Below are 19,587 nucleotides of genomic sequence, written 5' to 3'. Positions count from 1 at the left end.
ACTCCTCCGTCCCCCACAGCAAGCATTTCCAAGGATGGTAGAGATGGAGTTACTTCAGTCAGGTCATTAAAAATCTCTGCCTTCCCCACTTGTGATCATCTGTTTGATATTTCTGACATATATATATTTTTCAGCAAACTCATTATGTGAAAAGCATTGCTTTAATGATAGCTGAGCTTCAATACAGTAGTATGGGAGATCGTTGTGAATTTGATACTAAATATCCCTAAAAATCTAGATCAGTTGGTATCTAAAACTCAAAAATTCATAAAATGAATTTGCACTCAAACAGAAAATAACACCCCAGGCATTTCTATAGTTTTAAGAGGCAAGACCACCCTTCAGATGCTATGTCTGATCTTTTGTATACCTTAACACAGCTCAAGGCAAATTGGGATTAGTTCATGCTTCCACACAGAAAATCACATAATCCAAATTAGTCAAGAGCTCAGAGCAAACCAAGATCATAAGAAATCAGCTGGTTAACACCTTGCCTAAAGATAGAAAGGAAATATGCCCTATTTTCCAAAGAGAATGAGATCTCCAGTAACTCAATGATTTTCCAATGAATTTCTGCAATTCAGTGGTTTTAAACTTTTTAAACCATACTCCATTGTAATATATGTTTATATCACAACCCACTGCACGTTATTTTCATTTATATGTATATCTCAGAAATTTCACAAATAATACCTTACCCTTACTAATCCATTCTTAAGGAGATCAGCCCTGGGATTTCTTTGGAAGGAATGATGCTAAAGCTGAAACTCCAGTACTTTGGCCACCTCATGCAAAGAGTTGACTCATTGGAAAAGACTCTGATGCTGGGAGGGATTGGAGGCAGGAGGAGAAGGGGACGACAGACAATGAGATGGCTGGATGGCATCACGGACTCGATGGACGTGAGTCTGAGTGAACTCCGGGAGTTGGCGATGGACAGGGAGGCCTGGCGTGCTGCGATTCATGGGGTCACAAAGAGTCGGACACGACTGATTGACTGAACTGAACTGAACTTGATATTTGTGATGCACTCAGACTGTTTTCCATTGTACTCAAATTTTAAATGCTAAATTGGTTTCTATACCCACGAATGATCCACAATACACAGTTTGAAAAACTGCATTAAAAAGTAGTGTTTCAGCCAATAAAATGTTCATATCATCTTAATGTAACTATCAGTAGCATGTCATGAAATCTTCTGCTTTCTATTACAAATGTTTACTGATTTGTTAAGTAAGCCAATATGAAAGCCAATATGAAATGTTTAATGGAAAACAACAGTATGGCAGTTAACATATTATAAAGGGGGTGGGAAAGTTAAGACTAGACAAGACTCTAAACATGGTTTTACTCATTTCGCTCAATTTAATGCAAACGTGTTGTAACAAACTCACTTTCCTACCACATAGTTTTGAAAAGGAATCTTGAAAAATCTCTCTAACTAACCGAATGGTACACAACAGCTATTTTTAAAGCAACTTTTCCACCTTTTAAAGAATACTGTACACTTTAAGATACACTTTAAAAGACTATTTAAAATCACAGTGGCTTTTGGACAAAGTAATCTTCATGTTGTCTTGCACATTTCATGCCTCTGCTGCAATAATGCATTTCTATACTTTATCTTCATACACCAACAAAATCCACCACTGTATCTTTAAAGTTCAATGATCTTTTCTCTTCTAAATTTCAAAAAGAACACCAAATGCTGCTTCAGCAAGCAAGAGGTTGTTTATGAGTCATTCCTTTCAACTGAGGCTGGGGAAATCAGGAGCGGAGGGGTAGAGATAAAGAAGAAAGGAGAGCATATTTTCATGACACACTTGAAAATATTCTCAGTATTTTTAAAAATAAAAATAACAAAGCTGTATAAAGCGTAAATGGACACAAGACCACCAGAGATTCAAAAAATAATGACAACCATAGAAAATAAAACTGTAACAAATCCAAAGAAACATGCCTGAATTATTTTCATTGATAATGTTTGAATTTTATGTCTATTTAGGGGCATGAGACAGTTCTTTGAGTACTGGATATGAACCACCTGACTCAAGGTACCTGACTTTCCCCCCAGCTACACTTCACTGAATCATAAGGGGGAACTAGTTTTACATGGAGAAAGACACACAAGTATACATTTTCTCTCACTGCTACTCTATCTTTACTACAAATGAAAATATGGAAGTGTTAAGTCTCTCAGTCATATCTGACTCTGTAACCCCAAGGACTGTAGCTGGCCAGGCTCCTGTCCATGGAATTCTCCAGGCAAGAATCCTGGAGTGTAGCCATTCCCTTCTGCAGGGGATCTTCCCAACCCAAGGACTAAACCTGGGTCTCCTGCATTGCAGGCCGATTATTTACCGTCTGAGCCATAACTCTCACCAGTGAGAAAGCATTTCCTCATATCTGTTATTGCAGATAAGCAGAGCAAGAAAAGCAGAACACATTCACTTAACATGGCAGAGATTCTGTTAAAAGTTGAATAAAAGGTACCTTACCAGTACCTTTTCCTTTTAAAAACCTAAAGAATTTGACAAATTCCAGACTTTTAACAGAAACAAACTGCCAACTTTCCCAACCTTCCCAACTCCATCCAACCTATCCCCTAGTTTAGACATAAAGGTCTAAAGATCACTTTATGATTATTTCTTTGTCCAACAGCACAGTGAACAGAAGATGAATACTGACAGATTCTCTCCTCAACCAAATTCCAGCCAGGGTCTGTCCTCTTCTCAACCATGCCTCAACCTTGGCCTATAAAAACTAAAGTATCAACACAAATGATTTCATATACTCATATCCCTCTATGCTAAGAAACTTAAATAACCACTAATACAGTTTTTAACAGCTCAAGGACCCATCCTGAGGATGGTCCTAGTCCCTCTTATTTCAAGTGCCTCTCTGCGAAAGCTCAAAGCTGCCGAAAGAATTTAAGATCTGTTCTAGCCAAAAGCTGATAATAGGCCCCTGACTACCCTATCCTACAGCTTTTACTTAAAATGGCTTAAAATGTGAATCCTTCCTTCATCCCCCTTTGAGATCTATGTGTATCTACTAAAACTCAATCACTCAGTAGTGGCCTTCTCAAGGACATGAAAGCTATTTCTCTAACTGTATTCACTGGGAAGAACAGGGCTTCAATCTCTCACTTCCTCCGCGTAGGAGGATAAAATCTTCACTTCAATAACTGTTAACTAACAGACACAGCCAGTCTAATCATCATTTATATTAACCAGCCCTTTGTGATTTTTCTACTCCCCTGATCATCCCGAGACAAGCTAGCAATCCCTCCCCTACTCCCTCATTCTCCCTTTAAAATGCCCAGTTCCCTCTAGACAAGTCCCCTCCTTCCCTAGTATAGCAGTGTGTTACTGATTAAAATCTGTCCTTAACCTAACTTGTGTACTGGTTTGTCTTTGACAAAATAATAAAGTAATTTAAAAAGGTAATAATGAAAGGTAAACATATCCCAATTAATAAAGACTTACATAAGATCATTAGATGTGGAGTTCTTAAAAAACAAACAAAAAATCTTAAAGTTTTAACTTCGTGAAAGTCAAAGTCACTCAGTCGTGTCCGACTCTTTGTGACCCCAAGGACTGACTAGTCCATGGAATTCTCTAGGCCAGAATACTGAAGCGGGTGGCCGTTCCCTTCTCCAGGGGACCTTCCCAACCTAGGGATCAAACCCAGGTCTCCCGCACTGCAGGTGGAGTCTGTACCAGCTGATCCACCAGTGAAGCCCAAGAATAGTGGAATGGGCAGCCTATCCCTTTTCCAGCGGATCTTCCCGAAGCAGGGTCTCGTGCATTGCAGGCAGATTCTTCACCAACTGAGCTATGAGGGAAGTCCGTTATCTTCATGAAGGAGTCATAGATCAAGGAGTCAGTCAGTCAGCATTTAGGGGGTGGAAACGGCCCTTGGCAAACATCAAGCCGAAAGCCCTTCATGTTACAAATGATTAATCTAATGCCCAAAGAGGTTAAGTGACTTACCCAAGGTGATTTCAATGAGGGTCTGAATCAGAAAAGCCAATTCAGCATTATTCTCTTTCTGACTCCAACATGAAAATATTCTTTCTCTTGTATTCTCATTGGTAAAAGCAACCTTCACCATTAATCATTCAAGTCAACATCAAAGATGAATATATACATATATTATGATGAATATATATATATATATAAAACCCTTCTATAACGTGAGTGTTTACAATCCCACTATAGTCCAACAACCGTAAACTGAGGAAAGCTTGTCTGATACAAGTACACATAAGATTTCATTTCACTCAGGGAAGACTGTTTCAACAGTTCTAAACAAATATATAAAGCAACTTGGTGAAGAGAAACTACTTTCACACCCAAGCAAAGAAAATAAAAACCCATGCATAAACCCAAAAGAAGATAGACAGTCTTAAAATAATTTAGACGGTCTTAAAAACAACCGAAAGAAGAAAAATAAAAATAAATTGAAAACCCTTTTTCTGCACTTACCAGCAAAGCATTTGGAACAGAGGTTCATAGTCTTGCTGGACCTGGGGCAAAAAAAAAAAGAAAGAAAAGAAAGAAGAGCTAAAACTTCAGTTATCACTCTAATCAAAACATAAAAGATGTTTGAAACCTAGGCCAAGATCTTCCTGGCCAAGGAACTAAACTAATAAACTAATAAGAAATCCCTAGCCAGCCAGCCACCCCTACCCCATAACAAAACAAAAACAAGACAAAAATAAAATAACAATATAAAGCACGTTTGTTATCTATGAGTTAGCCAATACGTTATTTCTTGTGACTAGCAGCTTATGTGGTGGCAAGTTCAGGAATACTGTAAAAGGCCCATAAGATAACAAAAGAATGAATTTATCCAACGATTGTCACATTCCCTGTATAATGGAACATATATCACACACTCATCAAAAAAGGGAAAATTTTATCCATAAAGAGGTAAAACTTGCTCCTGATTTACACATTTGATTACCTCTATAATATTACTTGAACTTTTGTCTTCTTTCCCCTCATTCTAGTCCAATTTCAGATCCTGGTCACACTATGACCTTGTCATTTAAAATTCTTTTTACAGATGTTCCCAATCAAATTATTTTTCATGTCCTTTCATCTGTTAATAATAACTACAATTCACTGAATACTAAATTGGGATGGGCACTTAACATACACGATCTCATTAATCTTCCCAACATCCCGAGACTGAGTATCACCGTATTGCTTTGTTTCTAAAACACACTTTTTAAAAGAGTCCCATTAACATTTCTACAACCAGGAAACATCATAGAACTGGCTACAAGTGATAAATAATTTAAAGAGGAAATGTTTCCACCATGTCCTCCAAGGAGATATTAAACTGAGTGGTCTTAGAAATCAAGGACATACAGTCTCATCCCCATTTAACAGGGGAGCAGCTTGCCCGCAGTCACATCGCTGGGGAACTGACTGCAGAGGAAGCTTCTGACCTAGGGTCTGAGCTAACTCCAAAGCCCATACGAACTACAAAAACCTTCTAGAATACCTATCTACAGCCTCATTCCTCAGCAATTCCCCTTCCAATATCTGAGTCTTTACCCAGAGTCACTTGCATACATGGAATATGGCAACCATCTTTTGCCCTCCTCAGTCAACTTTACAATTAATGAAAGCCTCCCTCAGGAAGTATTCCCTGATGATCATGACTGTCTTCTAATATACTGAGACCCAAGATCTAACTGTCGGTAATTGTCACAGAGTGATAAAATGAGGAGATGGGCCGTGAAAGGAGGCAGGAAGAGGTCACTAGAGTTCTCTATCCCAAAAGAGATGCCATGTAGATGGGGGTTAGGCACTCAATTGTGTCCAACTCTCTGCAACCCCATGGACTAACATAAAGACATCAAAGGTGCTAAGAAAGCTTTCAGTATCAATAAAATGAATAAAAATTTTTTAAAAACGGACAGAGAGGTGCATTAACATCTAACACTTATTACATGTCTACCACATGGTTAAGCATAACACCAAATTCCTTTAACCTCATTTTACCGAAGAGCAAACTGAAGCGCCAAGAGGGTATATAACTTTCCTAGGTTACAGCACTCTCAAGTAGATGAACCTGATCTAATTCCAAAGCCTGTGTTCTTTTCCTCATGCTGAACTAGGGCCCCTGCCTCAGTACAGAAGCTGAGAGGAACACACTCTAGAGGCTGGGGAGAATGGTCCCACAACTGGAGATATAATCTATGGTAATCAAGGCAGCACACGGAAAAAGTAAAGCCTTTCATCTGGAGGAAGCACAACTCCTGCCCTCTTCTCCAAATACACATAAAATACACAGCAAAGCAACCCAAGGCTGCCAGTCATTTCGGTTCCAACCCAAGGAAGAACTGAGGATGAAGGAATTTCTCTGTTGCTTGAACAATCCCCAAGAGGAAGGTCTCCTCCTGATGTGGTCACTGTCTCTCGCCCCTCTGGTGCCACAGAGACACAGAGGTAACCGTTCATCCTCTGCTGCTCCCCAGATCCAGCAGGAAGCACGGAGAGCCTGAGAGAAGAAGTGAGGGCAGCAGGAACCAAGGGTGCCAGTTTTCACGTCTGTGTTTCACAAGCTGGTAAGAAAAAATGGCAATGTAGCATTTTTTCCCACTTGCCCTTAACTCCCTTCAGATAGTTGATGCATTATACCCACTTCAGATGGCTGATGCATATATACCCACTATATCTATATATCATATCCATTCTACTTTCTAGGTAGGAACTTTTCAGCAACATAGTTATCAATCAGGCTATGAAAGAAATAACACAGATACTGATATTATTAATCAAAACAGAGATGTCTAAAATCTGAAAGAACCCAGATTCTGGCTACAGAATTAAGAGCTACTGGTAATGGCAACTTGGATCCCATATGTCAGCAACAGTGAACTTGAAAAAACTAGCAGAGGCTTCTGAGACCCTTGCTCCTTTTTCATGGTTGACATATCAAACTTGAAGCTAATCACACACATACAACTACCAAAAAACATAGTGTGATCATCCTGCACAGTCTTGGACAGACTACTTCAAGTACTCTATGTGGCAGCAAGTATGAAAGAGAGATATTGAGAGGTGCATAGGTAACTGCAGTTTTTGCATTGTTGAAATTTGCCATTTGATACTGGAGTACATTCTTAAACAAGCGTGGTTATGTTATACATCATTTTAATGCACATTTCTCACTTGATTTTTTCTTTGCTAATGACAACAACACAAGAGAAGACTCTACACATGGACATCACCAAATGATCAACATCGAAATGAGACTGATTATATTCTTTGCACCCAAAGATGGAGAAGCTCTATATAGTCAACAAAAACAAGACCAGGAGCTAACTGTGGCTCAGATCATGAACTCCTTATTGCCAAATTCAGACTGAAATTGAAGAAAGTAGGGAAAACCACTAGACCGTTCAGGTATGACCTAAATCAAATCCATTATGATTATACAGTGGAAGTGAGAAATAGATCTAAGGGCCTAGATCTGATAGACAGAGTGCCTGATGAACTATGGATGGAGGTTCATGACACTGTACAGGAGACAGGGATCAAGACCAGCCCCATGGAAAAGAAATGCAAAAAAGCAAAATGGCTGTCTGAGGAGGCCTTACAAATAGCTGTGAAAAGAAGAGAGGCGAAAAGGAAAGATATAAGCATCTGAATGCAGAGTTCCAGAGAATAGCAAGAGATAAGAAAGCCTTCCTCAGCAATCAATGCAAAGAAATAGAGGAAAACAACAGAATGGGAAAGACTAGAGATCTCTTCAAGAAAATTAGAGATACCAAGGGAACATTTCATGCAAAGATGGGCTCGATAAAGGACAGAAGTGGTATGGACCTAACAGAAGCAGAAGATATTAAGAAGAGGTGGCAAGAATACACAGAAAAACTGTACAAAAAAGATTTTCACGACCTAGATAATCACGATGGTGTGATCAGTCACCGAGAGCCAGACATCCTGGAATGTGAAGTCAAGTGGGCCTTAGGAAGCATCACTACAAACAAAGCTAGTGGAGGTGATGGAATGCCAGCTGAGCTATTTCAAATCCTAAAAGATGATGCTGTGAAAGTGCTGCACTCAATGTGCCAGCAATTTTGAAAAATCGCAGTGGTCATAAGACTGGAAAAGGTCAGTTTTCACTCCAGTCCCAAAGAAAGGCAATGCCAAAGAATGCTCAAACTACCGCACAATTGCACTCATCTCACAGGCTATAAAGTAATGCTCAAAATTCTCCAAGCCAAGCTTCAAAAGTACATGAACCGTGAACTTCCAGATGTTTAAGCTGGTTTTAGAAAAGGCAGAGGAACCAGAGATCAAACTGCTAACATCCGCTGGATCATGGAAAAAGCAAGAGAGTTCCAGAAAAACATCTATTTCTGCTTTATTGATTATGCCAAAGCCTTTGACTGTGTGGATCACCACAAACTGTGGAAAATTCTTCAAGAGATGAGAATATCAGAATGTCTCGAGAACCTTATATGCAGGTCAGGAAGCAACAGTTAGAACTGGATATGGAATAACAGACTGCTTCCAAATAGGAAAAGGAGTACGTCAAGACTGTATATTGTCACCCTGCTTATTTAACTTATATGCATCATGAGAAACACTGGGCTGGAAGAAGCACAAGCTGGAATCAAGACTGCTGGGAAAAATATCAATAACCTCAGATATGCAGATGACACCACCCTTGTGGCAGAAAGTGAAGAGGAACTCAAAAGCCTCTTGATGAAAGTGAAAGAGGAGAGTGAAAAAGTTGGCTTAAAGCTCATCATTTAGAAAACTAACATCATGGCATCTGGTCCCATCACTTTATGGGAAATAGATGAGGAAACAGTGGAAACAGTGTCAGACTTTATTTTGGGGGGCTCTAAAATCACTGCAGATGGTGACTGCAGCCATGAAATTAAAAGACATTTATTCCTTGGAAGGAAAGTTATGACCAACCTAGATAGCATATTCAAAAGCAGAGACATTACTTTGCCAACAAAGGTCCGTCTAGTCAAGGCTATGGTTTTTCCTGTGGTCATGTATGGATGTGAGAGTTGGACTGTGAAGAAGGCTGAGCGCCAAAGAATTGCTGCGTTTGAACTGTGGTGTTGGAGAAGACTCTTGAGAGTCCCTTGGACTGCAAGGAGATCCAACCAGTCCATTCTGAAGGAGATCAGCCCTGGGATTTCTTTGGAAGGAATGATGCTAAAGCTGAAACTCCAGTACTTTGGCCACTTCATGCAGAGTTGACTCATTGGAAAAGACCCTGATGCTGGGAGGGATTGGGGGCAGGAGGAGAAGGGGACAACAGAGGATGAGATGGCTGGATGGCATCACCAACTCGATGGACATGAGTTTGAGTGATCTCTGGGAGTTCGTGATAGACCGGGAGGCCTGGCGTGCTGCGATTCATGGGGTCGCAAAGAGTCGAACACGACTGAGCAACTGAACTGAACGACATTAGTTGTTTATATGTAGAGTTTAGAATTGATGTTAGACAAAAAGCAAATTCAAGCGATTTTCTTGAGTTCAAAATGGGTCGTAAAGCAGTGGAGACAACCCATAACATCAACAACATATTTGGCCCAGCAACTGCTACTGAACGTACAGTGCAGTTGTGGTTCAAGAAGTTTTGCAAAGGAGATGAGAATCTTGAAGATGAACAGTGTAATGGCCAGCCATCAGAAGTTGACAAAGAGCAACTGAGAGCCATCATCAAAGTTGATCCTCTTAGAACTACATGAGAAGTTGTCAAGGAACTCAATGTTGACCATTCTACGGTCATTCAGCATTTGAAGCAAACTGGAAAGATGAAAAAGCTCGATAGGTGGGTGCCTTTTGAGCTGGACGAAAATCAAAAACATTGTCATTTTGAAGTGACCTGTTCTCTTTTTTTATGCAACAATAACGAATCATTTCTTGGTCGGATTATCATATGCAACGAAAAGTGGATTCTGTATGACAACCAGCAATAACCAACTCAGTGGCTGAGCCAAGAAGCTTCAAAGCACTTCCCAAAGCCAAACTTGCACCCCAAAAGAGGTCTCTGCTGCCCATCTGATCCCCTACAGCTTTCTGAATCCCAGTGAAACCATTACATCTGAAAAGTATGCTCAGCAAATTGATGAGATTCACCAAAAACTGCAACATCTGCAGCTGGCACTGATCAACAAAAAGGGCCCAATTATGTTTGTACCAATCTGAGTCTTAAGTCTCCTCTGCTCCAAAGAAACTGCTCTTACTGAGATATCCAATGGCTATGTTTCTAAAACCAAATTTGAAGATGTCAAATCTTAATCCCTGAAATTTGTAATCCATGGAATTCATTTTATTGGGGATAGGTCTCTGCACAAAAATTAAGCTAAAGATTTTGAGTTTACTCTGTATTATCGCAGTGGGCCCTGAATGAATGGCTTAGAAATGCTTTTGTGAGAGGCAAAAAAGTGTGGAAAAACACAGTGAGGAGAAGGCAAAGTCAAGATGGAAGCAGAGCCTGGAGGAATGCGGTCTTAAAGCTAGGGATGCTGGAGCAGCCACTGGAAGCAGAAAGAGACAAGGAATGGGTTTTTCCCTAAAGCTGCCCAGAAGGAAGGCAGTTCTGCCAGAGTTTGGGCTTACTAGGCTCCAGAAACTTAGGAGAACATATTCTATTGTTTCAAGCCATCAGAGCTGTGGTAATTTGTTAGAGTAGACCCAGAAAACGGATACCAGGGTTATGACCCTGACCTCATCCTACTCCCTTCTCTCTCAGCATCGTTCAACCAGATCCATCCTTCTCGAAACTCTACTTTTGCCTTCCTGTCGCTCAGGTCCCAGATCTAATCTACCCACTACCCCCCCCCCATTTCCCTCCCATGAAACAGCCACCTCTCAGCCACCTTCACTGGCTCCTCCCCCACTGCCAAGGCCTGTGTGTGCAGGCTCCAGAACTCAGTCCTACTTCCAACTCAGTGATCGCAGATAGTTCCTTGGCTTTAAATGTTATGCACTAAAGACTCAAATGTATACATTCGTCCCAAACCTCTTCACCTTGCTCCAAACTCATACATCCAACTGCTTACGTGACATCTTTACATGTAGCTCAGACACATTTCAAACTAGAACATTCAACATTCCCCCTAAATTTGCCTGACCCTTTTTGTCCACCTTTATAAATGGCAACATCTTCTGTCCAGTTGCTCAAGTCAAAAATCCAAAACGTCAACTTTGATTTCCCTCTTTTCTGCAGTCTCTCATACACAATGCTGAGCGAGACCACCAGCTGTTTCCGAGCAGACTTAAGTCTGCCTACTCCTCTCCTTCGCCAGTGCTCCCACCGCAGCCACCATGCTCTCGCCTGGCCACAGTAAATGGCTTTCCACTGGTCTCCCCAGTCCCATGCATCACCCTTGACAATGGTTTTCTACACAGTAGCCAAAGCAATCTTTTATTTAAAAGTTAAGTTGTGCTATTTTCTTTCTTAATTCCATCCAATAATTTCCTATTGCATTTAGTGTAAAATTCAAACTTTTTTTTTTTTTTACCAAAGCCTTAGCCCCTCATGACCTGTCTCCGTCTGCCTCTCCTCTTCCTTCCTTACATTTCACTCCTCTCACCTACCACACTTCAGTTGCACTCGCCTTTTCATCTGTTCCTAGAAATCAATGCAGTGCTCCTGCCCATGCTGTTCCCTCTCCCCTTCATCACTGTAGGACCACGCCTTTCTTCTTCACTCAGGTCCTAGCTCGAACCTCCTCACAGGTTTCAACCGACCACCCAATTTACATCAGTCATCTCCTTGTTTTCTTCACAACATCCTTCTCTGATACCTTATCACTGGTCTGTTGTATACTATCCTTCAACCAGAATGTAAGTGTCGTAAGAGCAAAGAGCCTCTTGGGCACCCTTGTTTGGTGCTTAATAGGCGTCCTGTCGTCTCTCAGGAGCTCTGTCACACGGTGATGCCTATAAATGGCACCTAATGCCACCCTGTGCACCTGGCATGATCTGTCGCTCACGAGGTAACAGGTGGCAGACACGTGCACAAGCTTTCTTCCCATGAGATGAAGTTTCAAAGAATCCGCTTACACTGTTTTTTTTCTTTCAATAAATACTGTTTAGTGATATTTCTGGTTTTGAAAATACATATCCCTTGTACAAAATTTAGAAAGAGAATAGAAGCATTTAAGCAAAATGCCGAAGATCACTGATAATCCTTACCCCAAACATAAGAGTAACATTCTGAAATCATTCCTTACCTTTATGGATAGATATATATAATAAGAACTTATTATATTTAACAGTATTGGTAAAGTTGTGTGGTATGCGCACATATATGTTTTTATAACGTATACACACTGCATATTTTATCTTGCATATATCAAATAATTCACCAAAAATATATAATAAAATATGCAAATTTCATTTTTTATTTCCATTCTTCAAAAACATTCTTGCTGCTCTGTAATAGTTCATTATATACTAATAGTATAATTTAGTCACTCTCTTACTGTTGAATATTTAATCTTTTTCTAGATTTTTATTATAAATGTTGCTATAATGAGCATTTTTAGACATAAATCTTCCATCACAAGTCTTTGGCTGAATAACTTTCTTAAAACTGACTCTGAGAAGGACAGTTACTGAGATGAAAAAGTATGATTTGGTAAATACTGCCAAATTACTTCCCAGATAAGTTCTACCAATTTATACTCTCATCAAAAGCATCTGAAAGTACATTTTTTCCCCATGGACTCTTACCAACATTAAGTAATTAATTTCAAATCTTTGTTTGATGGGAGAAATGGTTATCTTGCTTTAATCATGTGTTTTCTTTTGAAATAAAAAAACCTGAATTTGAAGGATAGTAATTTTTTTAATGAAAAATAAATGAACCTTCTAGCTAATTTGTCTCAAGGAATTAGAAGAACATTCCTAATAACTGAGAATTCTAAAAACATTTTATTTACAACACTATTTTCTTGACATTCATACAACACCCTCTTTCACCAAGCAGGAACACACACACACGCCAGGTCCCCCCGAAATACTGCAACACAAATGTGGAAATAAAAGCAACCCTGATGCTGCGTCAGTGAGGAAGAAACTGAGGCACAATAAAAATAGAGACAAGTCAGAAGGAAACACAAAAGTATCAGCAAAGCTGTTCCAGCCTAACATCTCTGTATTTCTCTAGGTTAGACATGGATCATAACATTTGTAAAAACTCTAGACGACAATGGGATTTCTTTCTTAATGAAGAAAACCAATCTGCAAAAACCAACTAGTCACATTTCCTAATTCAATCTCCTTTAATAATCCAAAAGGAGGAGGAGGAGAAGACAGGGAAGGGAGGAGAGTTGGGCAAGGATGTGTGTATATGTGTAAAGACGGAAAAAACAAACCACAATGCCTTCTCCACTCTAAACATCATTCCAGTCACCTCAGAAGTAAGATTAGATGGTTAAAGACCAGTAACAGTCTGCATGCCACCTCGCATACTCACAGCCAGAAAAGTCTCAATTCCCTCCAATAGCTAGAAAGCAGCGAACAGCTCTACTGAAGCTATGCTCTTTGCTCACCCTAGGCAAACAAGAAAAAGGCCAGTTCAAACAGATGACATCCTAGCAGAATGACAAACCAGGCTCTCAGCAGTGCATCCAGCCTGTCTGAATTGTTATACACCACTCTAAATATCATTCAGACAATGTCTGCAAAGTTTTCAAGGGAGTATTACAAAGGAAAAAATTTAGTTGTTAATAAGTGGGATTCGTTTCTAGAATGTAGCAATATCAGTCATGCTACCTGGAGAAGGAAATTGCAACCCACACTCCAGTATTCTTGCCTGGGAATTCCCATGGACAGAGGAGCCTGGTTACAGTCCATGGGGTCACAAACAGTTGGACTGAAGTGAGGAACTAAACAACTACTTTAAAAGCTAATTTCAATCTAATAATTTAGATTCCAGGTAGTGTTGTAATGAACCGCGTCTTAATATATTATACCCAGATTCAAGGACAGGAAGGACATAGCATAGGCCTCTGTTTTCTGTGTTTGAACCCCTACACTAAAAAGATATACAGATGTCAAATAAGTAACATTATCAACTGTAACCCTGTACACATCACTAAAAGGTAAAACAAGATGAGGCATGCTTATCAATAAACTAGTAAAAAGAAGAATAAATATTAAAACATGTAAATAAATCCCCTGTGACTGCAGTCACAAAATTAAAAACTACTTACTCCTTGGAAGGAAGGCCATGACAAACTTAGACAGTGTATTTGAAACAGACACATCACCTTGCCGACAAAGGTCCATATAGTTAGTTATGGTTTTCCCAGTAGTCATGTATGAATGTGAGAGCTGGACACAAGCTGAGAGCTGAAGAATTGATGCTTTTGAATTGTGGTGTTGAAGAAGACTCTGGAGAGTCCCTTAACAGCAAGGAGATCAAACAAGTCAATTCTAAATGAAATCAACTCTAACTATTCACTGGAAGGACTGATGCTGAAGCTGAAGCTCCAATACTTTGGCCACCTGATGCGAAGAGTGGACTCACTGGAAAAGACCCTGATGCTGGGAGGACTGAGGGCAGGAAGAGAAGAGGGCGACAGCAGATGAGATGGTTGGATGGCATCACCGACTCAATGAACCCGAGTTTAAGCACACTCCAAAAGATGATGAAAGACAGGGAAGCCTAGAGTGCTGTAGCCCACGGGGTCACAGAGTCAGACATGACTTAGCAACTGAGCCACAACAGCAAACCCATGTACACATGCAGGAGGAAGCAATACAACGAACTGAACAAAAACGCCAAATAATGTTTCCCCACAAGAGAAACTTAGGACACTATCGCTGCCAACACTCACTGTACATAGTGGCTACAGCTGTCTTACCACGTATGCCCATACAAACAGAAGGGTTTTCGTCCCTAAAATTATCTTGCAAGAAACAGGAACTGCTTCAAAATTAAATCCTTACTTCTGAGGTAAGCACCAATAATTTTAAATTAAACACAAACAGGGTAGAAAGGGAAAAAAAAGAAAAAGCTTCCCCAAAACCTGGAAGTGAAAACTCTAGGCATGCAGTCATGCCCAGGGGAATGGCATTTGGGATTTCAAAACAGGAAGACCCTGCCAATGGAATCAAACTCCCAGCAATATCCATCCAGTCAGAGTCTGTGAAAAGGGCAAGCCAGTGTACTGCTCATCTCTGAGTATAATCACTGAAGTCTGAAAAAATGTCACACACACTATGCTGGATGCTTTGTCAAAGTTACTGCAGCAAACAAGTTTCCAAAGGAAGCAAAACATAGTTTTAAACACAGAGTAAATACTTATCTCTGGATTGTGAGGTCATGATTACAAGAGGTAGCTGCCACTGAAAAAGGCCTCTGAAAATCATTTAGAAAGTAATACAATAAGAAAACCTTCGAAAGTTAGGAAGATCACAAATAACACCAAAATTATGGCAATTCTCCTAATGTTATATGGATGAATTCTTGTGGCTTCAGAAGCAACTTCCAGAGAGCAACATTTAGATTTTTTTTAATACTCAACCTCAAACAACCTGTAAGGAAGTAAATAAGTGGGAAACTGTGGCCAATTAACCTTAAATATGTTTTTAGCGAATAAACATTAAAGACATTCATAGATGTGAAGATGTGGAGCATTCATGTTTCATGAGTGTGGAAAAGTAGTATTTTAAATGTGTACTAGAAATATACTCAAATACCTATAATTTGTTAGTATAACCTATTCTTAAATATGCATGTACAGTTACTACTGGTATAAACTGAGAAGAATATATGAGATCGACATTTTATTTTTTACAACTACATGTAAATCTAAATTTTCTGAAAATGAAAAAGTTAAAAGATTTTTAAACTATACAAGTGAAATTAATTTTAATATTAATTATTTAATATTTTGATTATTTTATCTATGCTCCTAAAAATGCCAGTATTTACGGTGATCAAAGCTCTTATTGTTCTTATTAAGAAGATGGAGGAATGTCTTATATCTGGATCTCTTCATTTGCAAATATATGTACTATTTTAGGAAATTCAAACTCTGTATTAGAATAAAACTAATGCTGTGCGTAACTCACTTTTGCAGTAAAGAAAATAGCAGGTGGTGGGGAGAAACTAAGTTCACTGTTATCCACTTACCTAAAGAAACTGCATACGAGTTGATTATTAAACATTTCTCTTAAGTAATTCCAATCCATTTAAGTTTTTTACAATTGTACATCAATGGAGCATACTTTCTGGAGTGATGCAAATGTTCTGTATCTTGATCTGGGTGGTGACTATGTAAGTGTATACACTGGTAGAAATTCACTATATATACACATAAGACTGAGTTTTACTACATATAAATTATAGTTCAATAAAGTATTGCTGGTTAAAAGATAATTTTTTCATTCTACACTACATTAGTTACTGGTACTAATAAACCATACACTGCTGGTTTACTGGGGCTTTCAAGGTGGCTCAGCGGCATAGAATCCGCCTGCCAATGCAGGAGACACAGGTTCAATCCCTGGGTCAAGAAGATCTCCTGAAGAAGGAAATGGCAATCCACTCCAGCATTCTTGCCTGGGAAATCCCACGGACAGAGGAGCCTGGCAGACTACAGTCCATGCGGTTGCAAAGAGTCGGATAAAATTCAGTGATGAAACAACAACTGGTTCATTACAAAAGGAATTCTTTGTGTTGCTCGGAAAACAATACAAAGATTTCCCAACCGTCTGCTATAGAAAACAACACCTGAGAATTACTGGGAACGGACAATGTAAGAGAGAGAACAACGAGGTATCCCTTGCCCCTATTTTTCTTCTGGCTAGCCATGCTGCTACCGCAAACAGTTGCGGATTAGGAGACGCTACACTTGCAGAAGTCAGAGTGTCTTCACCTGAACAGTGATTAAAACAATTAACTGGCTATCAAACTTCTGCAATGGGTTAGAAATTTACTAAAGAACTACTTCCTCTAGAAAAAAAAACTGACCCTTGCATTTTCTATCATCTTTGCAACCACCATTACATAAAAACTATTAAAAAAATTATATATGCACCTGTTCTACCCAAGTAACAAACACTTCTGTTTCATCCTGGTGAAGTGTGCGTTTATCTACTCTTATTATTAAGATAATTTAGGCTTTTAAGCAGAATATGCACTTATCCATATTTATGGAAAACCAGATTTTCCATAAATGTAGGGTAATTTTACTAAAAGATGGAAAGTAAACCTGACACGTCATTATTAGACCTTTCTTTGTTAGAAAATAAGTCATAAACGTGGGAGATGACAGCTACCAGGGTTCAAGCCTCAAGGTTAAACAAGCTGGCACCAGCAGCTGTATGGTTAAGAAAGAAAAACCTAAGGTGCTTCTAACCCTAGAAAGCATCCAGGTGAAATGACATCTACAAGACAAAACATTTTGGTTCATGTCATTCCTTTAAAACTCACGTACCAATAAGAGTATCTATTAAATATGGAGGAAGGGAAGGTAATATCCAGCAAAACACAAACACAAAAAATTAATATTCAGTTACTGTCACTGACATTAAAAAATAAATGCCTTTTGTACTTCATTTGTTCAAATTCTAAATATTTCATATATTACATCAGTCTGCCAAGATATTCTCGGGGCAGGGTGGGGGCGGGGGGGGGGCGATGAAAAAGTTGGGATCCCACCAACCACGAATCTAGATGAGAAATGGATGAAAGGTGATAGCAAAAGAGAAACAGCTCTCATTCTGAGCCCAATGCTCATGGAAAAGGAATAAAGTTCAAAGTTTAAAATTTCCATTTCTTGGCGATTTTAGTCATTCACTATAAAGATTGCCTAAATCCTGCAAAAGAAAATTCTCCATTTAATCACCCTGAGCAGTCATAATCTCCAGCAGGAAAAGAGAAAGAGCTAGAAGGAAACTCAAGAGTGTATCTTTTCTGCCTCGGCCTCAGTAAGACTTAAGGATCCCTGTTCCATGACCACAAGAGATTTCATTTCTACTTTTTGTGTCATATTTCACTGCAGCCCAAACCTCAAAATCATTAATATCTAATGCCTTACTTCATAACTTTCCCACCATTGTAAATGCCTTAATAATCTTGTCATCAGGGTGAAAACACAGGCTGCCAAAAAGCTAAGTGCTAAGAGCAGTGACTGAGAGGAAAGGGCCTGTCTTGAATGTACAACCTCTGGTTTGTGTTTTCTCATCCATTAAAACAAAATGTGGGTACTTTCCTGGTGGTGCAGTGGTTAAGAATCCAGCTTGCAATGCAAGGGGCATGGGGAACTGCTTTGGGGAACTAAGATACTACATGACTCGGAGCATGTGGAGCACGCCACAACCAGAAAGTCCCCATGCCGCACGGAAAGATCAGTATAAGGCAACAGACATTTCCTGTGCTGCAACCAAGACCCAACACAGCCAAAAAAAAAAAAAAAATGAAACCAGTTACTGTCATTTTATGATCACACAATAATACAACCATATATAATCTGGTGGTGGTTCATTGGTAAGGATTCCGCCTGCAATGCAGGAGACTAGAATTTAACCCCTGGGTTGGGAAAATCCCCGGAGGAGGAAATGGCAACCCACTCCAGTGTTCTTGCCTGGAGAATCCCACGGACACAGGGGCCTGATGGGCTACAGTCCATGGGGTCAAAGAGAGTTGGACACGACTTAGCAACTAAACAACAGCAACAACAATATAATTTAATAAGAGAATTACTAAACTCTCCACTATTTCTAAGCTAAATACCTACTAAAACTGATAGGGACTATTTCCCTAATTTCTCAGTTTTCTCACTCTGAAACATTTTCCCTAATATCTTTCTTTAATGCATCGTTGACAGTCAAATACTAAATATGGTGAAGGAAAGAACCTGTGATTTCTTTAAGTGCCATTTCAATTACATGACTTGTCATCAATAGTTTTAAATGCAAAGGCATCACTGACTCATATTTATTAACTGGTTCTCTTATCACCTTGGGACTGTTTTGTGCTACCGCTGGTATAAACCCAATCCTACTTCCATACTGTATATCCACAGCTGTTTACTTTCCTTAAGAAAATTATCTTGTCTTAATCCTGTTAAATGCCATATTATACATATTCATCAACTTCTTCAGAATACCAGATATTCTGAATTTTAATCCAGTTGTCTATTGAATGACCTATCCCACCCAACTTGATGCCATTCACAAATTTAATGAGCATATTGTGCACCTCCATCTAAGACTCTGCTGGAAATAATGGAGCTCAGGAGCCATCTGACAGAATTCAACTTAAGAGTACACAGCTCCCCTCCCAGTGCTGAGGACCTGTGCTGAGGCAGGGCTGAACAGTTCAAGAACTTTGTAATCATGAGTCAGTCTATCTGCCTGGCCAGACAACTCTGCCACCTCTCACAAACAAAACGCTACCTAAACCATCACAAGAAAACCAAGATGAAAGGCTGTAACCTGGCAGAAAACAGGTAACAGAGAGCCTACAGTAGGTGCCCTACAATGGTGAGTCTGCAGCAGCACCATCTTCACTCAGTTGTGTGAAAGTCGCTCAGTGGTGTCCAGCTCTTTGCAACCCCATGAACTG

General features: G+C 39.5%; 1 protein-coding gene across 3 annotated transcripts in view; it reads right to left on the bottom strand.

Moving 5' to 3' along the window:
- ZFAND3 (zinc finger AN1-type containing 3) overlaps positions 1-19,587 on the bottom strand; it is a 314,815-nt gene that overhangs the window by 206,676 nt on the left and 88,552 nt on the right. For all 3 annotated transcript variants that reach the window (XM_015102524.4, XM_060403164.1, XM_060403165.1), the window contains one exon: positions 4,491-4,531. In XM_015102524.4, the coding sequence (XP_014958010.2) occupies positions 4,491-4,531 (41 nt within the window). The remainder of the gene's footprint in view (positions 1-4,490; positions 4,532-19,587) is intronic.

Source organism: Ovis aries, chromosome 20 (assembly GCF_016772045.2).
Source record: "Ovis aries strain OAR_USU_Benz2616 breed Rambouillet chromosome 20, ARS-UI_Ramb_v3.0, whole genome shotgun sequence".
Lineage (NCBI taxonomy): Eukaryota > Metazoa > Chordata > Mammalia > Artiodactyla > Bovidae > Ovis > Ovis aries.
The sequence above is the reverse complement of the archived record's forward strand: the minus strand, read 5'-3'. Positions and strand labels throughout refer to the sequence as shown.